Source organism: Echinops telfairi, unplaced genomic scaffold (genome assembly GCF_000313985.2).
Source record: "Echinops telfairi isolate 266 unplaced genomic scaffold, ASM31398v2 ScPeMD7_7473;HRSCAF=8511, whole genome shotgun sequence".
In the NCBI taxonomy this organism is placed as follows: Eukaryota; Metazoa; Chordata; class Mammalia; order Afrosoricida; family Tenrecidae; genus Echinops; species Echinops telfairi.
The window spans coordinates 6,207,249-6,214,712 of NW_022111377.1; the positions used below are offsets into that span (position 1 = coordinate 6,207,249).

Here is a 7,464-nt window from a genome sequence, read left to right on the forward strand (position 1 = left end):
GAGAGCTGTTATGGGGTGGCATAATGGATTCCAGGGTGGGCTGCTAGCGGCACGGTCAGTAGTTTGAAATGACCAGATGCTTTGTGGGAGAACGATGTGGTTTTCTGCCCCCACAAAGACTTAGACAATCTCAGTAATCCACAGGGACCATTGTACTCTGTACTAGAGGGTTTCTATGAGTCAGAACCACCCAATGGCCATGACTTTGGGTCTTTTGAGGACATGGACAATAAATCACGCATAAATCCTGCTCATAGCGACCCAATAGAAGGTTTCTGAGACGGCCAGTCTTTCTACCCTCACCCTTCTCCAGGGGTGGGATTCAGCTGGCTTGCGCTGGTTCAGCAGAACTGAAACCGAATGTTTTGTTGAGTTTGGTGACCCAGTGGGTAAAATGGCACTTGTAATCAGAGTTCTCTAAAACTGAGTGGCTGGGCAGCGCCCAATGCAGAAATCACAACATTCCTTACCCTTTTTAAATTTCATCTGCACAACAGCACTTTTTAAGGGCCCACAAGCCAAAAACCAAACTTGCTGCCTTTGAGTCAATGCTGACTCCTAGCGAGCCCTTGTGGGTTTCTGAGACCGTAACTGTTACAGGAGTAGAAAGCCCAGTCTTTCTCTCAAGGAGCTGCTGGTGGTTTTGAACTGATGACCATGTGGGTCGCAGCCCAATGTGTAACCACTATTCCACCAGGGCTCTGCAATGTCCATTCTGTCCATAGGTATAAAAAATTAGACAGAACTATGCTTGTAATATTCATTAATGCATTTCATGAAGCTCATGATACTATTGATGAAATACTACATATTTATTCCCTTGTGTGAGTTACTTTCGTAAACATATAATGTAAAGAGCCAAAGTGTCCACCAACCAGAGGGTGTCGTCCTTTCCGCTCTGTCTTACCTCCACATTCCCAGAGGCTATTATGAGTGCATGATGCAATTCCTGAAAGCATTCAGAGAGCTGAAATATATTGTCAGAGCAATGGCTGTAAGTTCAAGCAGAAGCGGAAAGGGGTTTTCCAAAGATGAACATAGTATGTTCAGAGAAGAGAAGTTGCTCACCTGTTTCCACGCTACTCCTACAGTGCAAAGACGGCTATGGATAAATCACACGGCTGATGATGCGCCAATAAAAGTGAAGAACATTGCAAGTGAGGTCGCCAATCATGAAGCAACGTGGAAATATCTTAAATAACAGTTTTATTTTGTCAAGTATTATCTAATGTTCTTTCATTAATGTCTTAAAACTTTCTTAGAACTTAATCTAGTTTTGTGTACCTCGTTTGCTGTTCATATTTAACTATTAACTGTATGAAACAATAAACTACCTTTCAGTATACATTTTTTTATACTTAAAACGGTCATTAGGGCAGTGAACAGGTTGTTACATTATTTGAATCCCATCACTGCCTTGTTCTCTCGTGGGGGCTGATGGGTTTGAACCAGCAATTTTGTGTTTAATAGCCAAGAAGTTCTCTTGAAATAGTTTCCAAAATATGTCGCCACTAGATGGCATAAAGAGCTCACCTATTTGGAGCTGACTTAAAGGCCGCTACTCCCTAAGAGCAACTTGAAAGTAAGATTCCTTCCTAACGCCAAGGACTGTGCAGTGGGTGGGTATGAACAACTACATCCTCTAGGGTAATGGTATAACGAGCAGTGGATTTCCATAAGCATATGCCTTATTTAAATATGCAAACGAATGTCATCTCCCACAACCTACATTGGGGTCCTGTGGCATGGAGTGCATTCTGACGCTTGGTGGCCCTGTGTGACAGAGAACTGCTCGATGGGCCACTGCGGGCTACACTCCTCACGGAGGCAGGTCGCCAGCCTTTGCTCCATTGCTGCTGCTGCGTGGGTTCAGTTACCAGCTGAGCACAACTCTTTCTTTGCAACTTTTGTTCTCGATGGAGTGTGACACAAGATGAAGTCTTAGTCAGAACCTGCTCTTAAAAACCGGAAGGTGTAGATAACCATGTACAGTAAATCAATCACTCAGCTAGGAGCCATGGAACGCTCTCTCTGTGCAAAGTGCATTTTGCTAGACTTAATGCAGCAGGAACGGCAGTTCGGCACAGTGGTTGTAAAAGATGGTCTTTGAGACCAGGCAGGCTGAATTTTCATCACGTATTAGCTATGATCTCAGGCAAGCAGTGTAATTGGTGTGCTTCCTCACCTTCACAATGGGGGTGATAAGACCTAACTCACAGGGTTATTGAAATGGTTATTATTCATAAACAAAAACCCAAAAACCAAACCAACTGCCATCAAGTCAATTCTGGCTCATAGCGCCCCTAGAGGACAGAGTAGAACTGCTCCCTAGGGTTTCTGAGGCTGTAAATCTTTACAGGAGATAGCCCCTTATATCTCCCTCAGAGTGGCTAGTGGAGTCAAACTGTTGACCTTGTGGCCAGGAGGCCAACTCAAAACCCACTATACCACCAGCACGCCTATATTTGTAAGGCATATCCAATATCATCTGGAATCTACTTGTAGTGAGTGCTTTCCAAGTGTTAATCATCATGATCATTATTATCACGTGCGTCCTCAAGGTATAAATGTTTTCCGATGGTCTTAGGCGACCCCTGTGAAAGGGTCATTCGCCCGCACAGGTTGAGAACCGCTGGTGGAGACAATCATGCAGGCCCTTGAATATCCAACTAGCTAGCTTATTTGGTAGGCGAGGAGGAGTGCAGACACGGGTTTTACTCAGCAATGACCGCCCTCCCTTTCGTCCTGACAAGACCTCAATTGAAGAGGCAAGGACTCATGATCATTTCAACCCCATTGGCATGTCTCCAGGTTTCTTTTCCTGCGCAACAGCCGAGAGTCGTCTTGTGAGCGCGTTCTGGTAAGATATCGAGGCAAAGCGTTTGGGCAATTTCGGAGGGTTTTGTGTTCCTGGCTCTTTGCTGCACTCGATGAAAGAATTCACGCTGAAGCACGTTTTGTGATCCAAGTGGGTTTGGATGAAGGACACGGTTCAGGTTTTACAGTCTCAATAGGGGACACGCTGTTTCTGGGCACCAACAACCACGTGGAAAAGAGCACCCCCACGGGCGGAACTGGAGGTGGTGGTGGGCGGAATCCCAGGAAGCCAGAAGCCCAAGAACCCTAGAGGCTAAGAACATATGGGCCAAGAGGTGGTGGGCGCCCCCGCCCCCCAGTAGGCCTGCAGTGGGTGCATATGCACCTGCACAGGAGAGGGAGACCCTCACCCTCCACCTGTCACTCACCAGGAGCAGGGTGAGAAAACCTGAGCAAGGGGCCAAGAAGGCAAAGGAGCAAGAGCCTATGAGCACCTGAGCAGGCCCGGAGAGGGTCCTGAGGGGGCACACCTGTGCAGCACCTGTGCACCCCCCACCCTCCAACCCACCATAAGACCAGAGCAAGGTGCAAGAGGGCGAGGCCTTCCCACAGCCAGCAGACGTCAAACCTCTGGCCGGGCAGGTGAGGTTGACCTCTCTGGCTAAGTGAAGCCCACCTGTGTGATGTACCTAAGGTGGGTGTTTCCAAGATATTGGTTTTACCTGGGCCTAGGGGGCTTGTGTTTGTGCTTGCTCAGTTTGGGGTCTTCCCATAGATGTCTAACGGTTGCCTGATTTCTTTCCAACTTCCCCTCAAGGGGTCTTTCCAGGCATGGGAGGGACCACCCCCTGTCCCCAGATCTGGTTACCTACAATTTCTAGGTTAGGGATTCTTGCTGGTGAAAAGTAAGACATTAGGAAGCCACTCATGCTTGTTGGGTAGTCTGTTACATGTCGCCAAACACATTCTAACTGGTAGAGACAACATTTTAAGAAAATTCTCATTATAGAAAAATCTCCAAACATAAATACACAACAAAAATCTCACTAGAATACAGAGTCCTCCTGGATCATTTACATGGGCCACAACCATCATCAACACTTTTCAAATCCCTTATTTGTTCCTTGCTAATTTTCCCCCCTCAAGTATTTAACAACAACAACAAAACACTCAGATAGCAAGTCACTGCACCTGTGAAGATCTCAGGCCTATTGGTAAGAATGACTCTTGATGTAACCACAAAGCCATGATCACACCTCACAGAGTTAACAATATCCCTTAATCTGATCTCAGGCCATTCTGAAATGTCTTTATTTTGTTTGGTTTTTAGAGTGAGAGGACACAAGGGAGATGGGGAGGGAAAAAAGAGGAGCTGAGAACAAGGGCTCAAATAGAAAGTAAATGTTTAGGAAATGGTGATGGCAACATACGTAAAAATATGCTTGATACAATTGATGCATGGAATGTTATAAGAGCCCCCAATAAAATAAAATGTAAAAAAGAGTAAGAAGATGCCTCTGGCTATATTCTCAAAAGTAGTTGGTCGGGGAGAAAAGCCCGAAGAAGAAAGACCAGTTAGGAACTTCTTGTCAGAGTTGTTACTAAAAGCTGTACTTCAGACTTGGGCAGCACGAGAAGAAAGAAACACTGGGGGGGAAGCAAGAGGCTACCAATGGGCAGAGGGAGCTTCCCAGAGGGAGGCCTGGGAAGTAGGTCAGAGGCTCGCAGTCTGGTCTGAAGATACACTGCAGCCACTGCAGAGATTTTATGATAAAATGAGCAGAGAAGGGAGATGACAGGTACATCACCAGGTTTCAGTAGGATTTTTAAAGGTATGACTTGATTTATATAGAATTGATGGGTACCTGTATTATTAGGGACACAGCAGCATGGAAAACAACCCTCTACTGCCATCACCTTGATGACCTGTCACTGATCAAATGCGTGTCTGTCTTTCTGCGCGCGCACGCGCACACGAACGGAACAATGGATTGAGTCTACTTTAGGCTGCCACCTAATTGCCATAGGCATTTAGGCAAATTGCTTAACCCCTTTTTTGACTCTGTTAGCTAATCCATGAAGTGGAGAAAGTCATAGAACCTACCTCACCGGGCCGTTTTGAGGATTCAATAAATGAACACATGTAAAGCCGTCAGAACCTCGCTTGGCACATGCTAGCATGATAAAGAAAGTGCTTGTGATCATCAGTGTGTAATGCACACTGCTTTGATCCTGCATTGTACACTCAAGCAATGCACACATGTAATTTAGATTCAATGCCAGCATAAGGCGATGCAGACATTTCTGATGGTTTCTCTAAACGGTGGGAACCACCCTCATTAGCAAAGCAATGCAGATCCTTTAGCACGGTTATGCATTTGCTTTGGGATTTTGCGAGGAGGGCAGCAAATGTCTCAAGTAAATGAAAAAGCCTTGAACTTATCCATTTGAAGAATTCATTCCACAGAAAAACTGCATCTGAAGAATTTCCAGACACGGCAACGAAGCACATTACTGTCCGCTGTAATCCCCTTACCCTTCCAATACGTGGGCTGTCACTGTGCACCCCACCATCAGATTACTCAGAAACCCCATACTTCGGTTTTTATTCCTCCACCCCAGCTTACTTGTTGGCAACTTATTATTCCAGGCTACCATATCAAGTAATTATATTCCTGCTACTGGAGTATGGGGAAGTTTTGTGTTTATTTTTTTTAACTGTGTTTTTTTCCCAAACTGAGGCAAAGTTCACAAAACAACCTACATCCCCTCAAAGGGCATGTAGTCCATCGACAATGGTGTGCGACCACCACATGCCAGCAAGAACAGGCCAGGTAGCTCTGGAAATCAGAAGGAAGTATTGGGAATGCACTGGGTCTATCCTTGGTCAGGGCTTTATCTTGCCTCAGGCTGGGAAGCCCTCCTTGAGAGAGGTGGGCTGGGGATTCTTTTCTCCCTCCCGCCTTCTCTCACCCCTGGGTCCTGTCTCCAGCTCTGTCCTCTTCGTTGTACAGGGAGAAGGCAGGGTGGGTTGAGCAAGGAAAGACGCAGATGCAACCCAGCCTAGGTGCCTGGTGAGTGGGGCAGCTTTATTCTTGTCTGAACAGGCTTTCGGGAGGCTTTCTGCAGGGGGAGAAATCCCTTGACATTGGCAGTGTCTCTTCTCCAGCTGCTTGGAGCAGTGCCCTCATTCTGGTTTCCCGTGATCTCCCCTTTCTATTGAGGGCTTAGCTACTGCCGGTATGCAGACTTAGTGGGGAGAACCTAGGAGCTCCCCTAGCTAGCTCTCTCCCAGCATCCTCATCTGCTACACACACACCCACCCACCCACCCCCACAACCCCCACACACACAATGGCAGTTCACTCTCAAGATGGTTGTCTCCCTCCTAGGGGGCTCTTGTGGCTGGACAATATCAGGTCCAAGGGGAAATGATCCTTCCCTTCCCTCCCTCCCCCCTGCCCCTACCTACTCACTGTTCCGTTCTCCACAAGGACACAGGATGGAAACAACTAAAATGCTCTTTCCCTTATTTTGAAATGATGACAGAGTTGCAGGAAGTTGCAAAAATAGTACGCAGAGGTTCCATGTACCCTTCACCCTATTTCTCTTAGGAGAATATCTAATTTAACTGCAGCACAATATAACAACCAGGGAAACGGACCCACATTTTATTTGCGTTTCGCTGGTTCTACATGCCCTCATGCATGTGTGTGTGGTTCTACATACTTTGCTCATGTGTAGATTTGTAACCACCACCGCCGTCGAGAGACAGGCCTGTTCTCTCACCACAGAGACCTCCCTCATGTTACTCTTTTATAACGACACTTATTTCCTCACCCCTGCCGCACTTCCCCCGCCTCCCAACTCCTGCACATACTTAAACCTTGGATAATACCAATCTCTTCATCTCTATAATTTTGTAATTTCAAGGATGCTATACAAATGCAATATAATACCTAACATTTTGGAACAGATTGTTGCTGTTGTCCAGTGTGATTGTTGTTGATGAGTGTTGACCAGTATGATTCCCTTGAGAGACCAGTGTTGACCAGTGTGAGTCCCTTGAGAGCCCCCGAAGCGGTGGCATCTCTCAGTAGTTCATTCCTTTCTACTGCTGAGCAGTGTTCCAGGAGGGAGCCTTGAGGGTGTTGTGTAAGCATTGGGCTGATGGGTAATTGGAACCCAACAGGGTCTACGCAGGAGAAAGATGTGGCAGTGTGCTATCCATAAGGATTACGGCCTTGGAAACTATGGGGCAGTTCGACTCTGTCCTATCAGTCACTGTGAGTTGGACTTGACCCCGCAGTATAGAGTTTGGGTTAGTATTTCAGAGGTGGCTACACCATGGCTTGTTTAACCATGTACCCACTGAAGAACATTTGGGTCATTCCAATTTGTACTCTTACAAATGAATATTTGTACATGAGTATTCATGTACAGATTTTGGTGGGAACACACTTTTTATTTCTCTGGAATGAATTCAGGAGCAAGATGAGGCTGCCTGCTCTCATAAAGAGTTATCTCAGGAACTCCTAAGGAACGTTAGACCCTGTTCTGTAGGGTCACTATGATTCAGAGTCAGCTGGATGGCATTGCCGTTTTGGGGGGTGTGTGAGTGGGGGGTTCCTAGATTGTACACTAAGTG

General features: G+C 46.4%; 1 protein-coding gene across 1 annotated transcript in view; it reads left to right on the forward strand.

Moving 5' to 3' along the window:
• Positions 1-2,785: 2,785 nt before the first annotated feature.
• The window catches only part of ITIH5 (inter-alpha-trypsin inhibitor heavy chain 5), a gene marked incomplete at its 5' end in the record, with an annotated part of 125,102 nt that continues 120,423 nt past the window's right edge, over positions 2,786-7,464 (forward strand). Inside the window, one exon of the mRNA XM_045285585.1 lies at positions 2,786-2,860. Within this exon, the coding sequence (XP_045141520.1) occupies positions 2,786-2,860 (75 nt within the window). The remainder of the gene's footprint in view (positions 2,861-7,464) is intronic.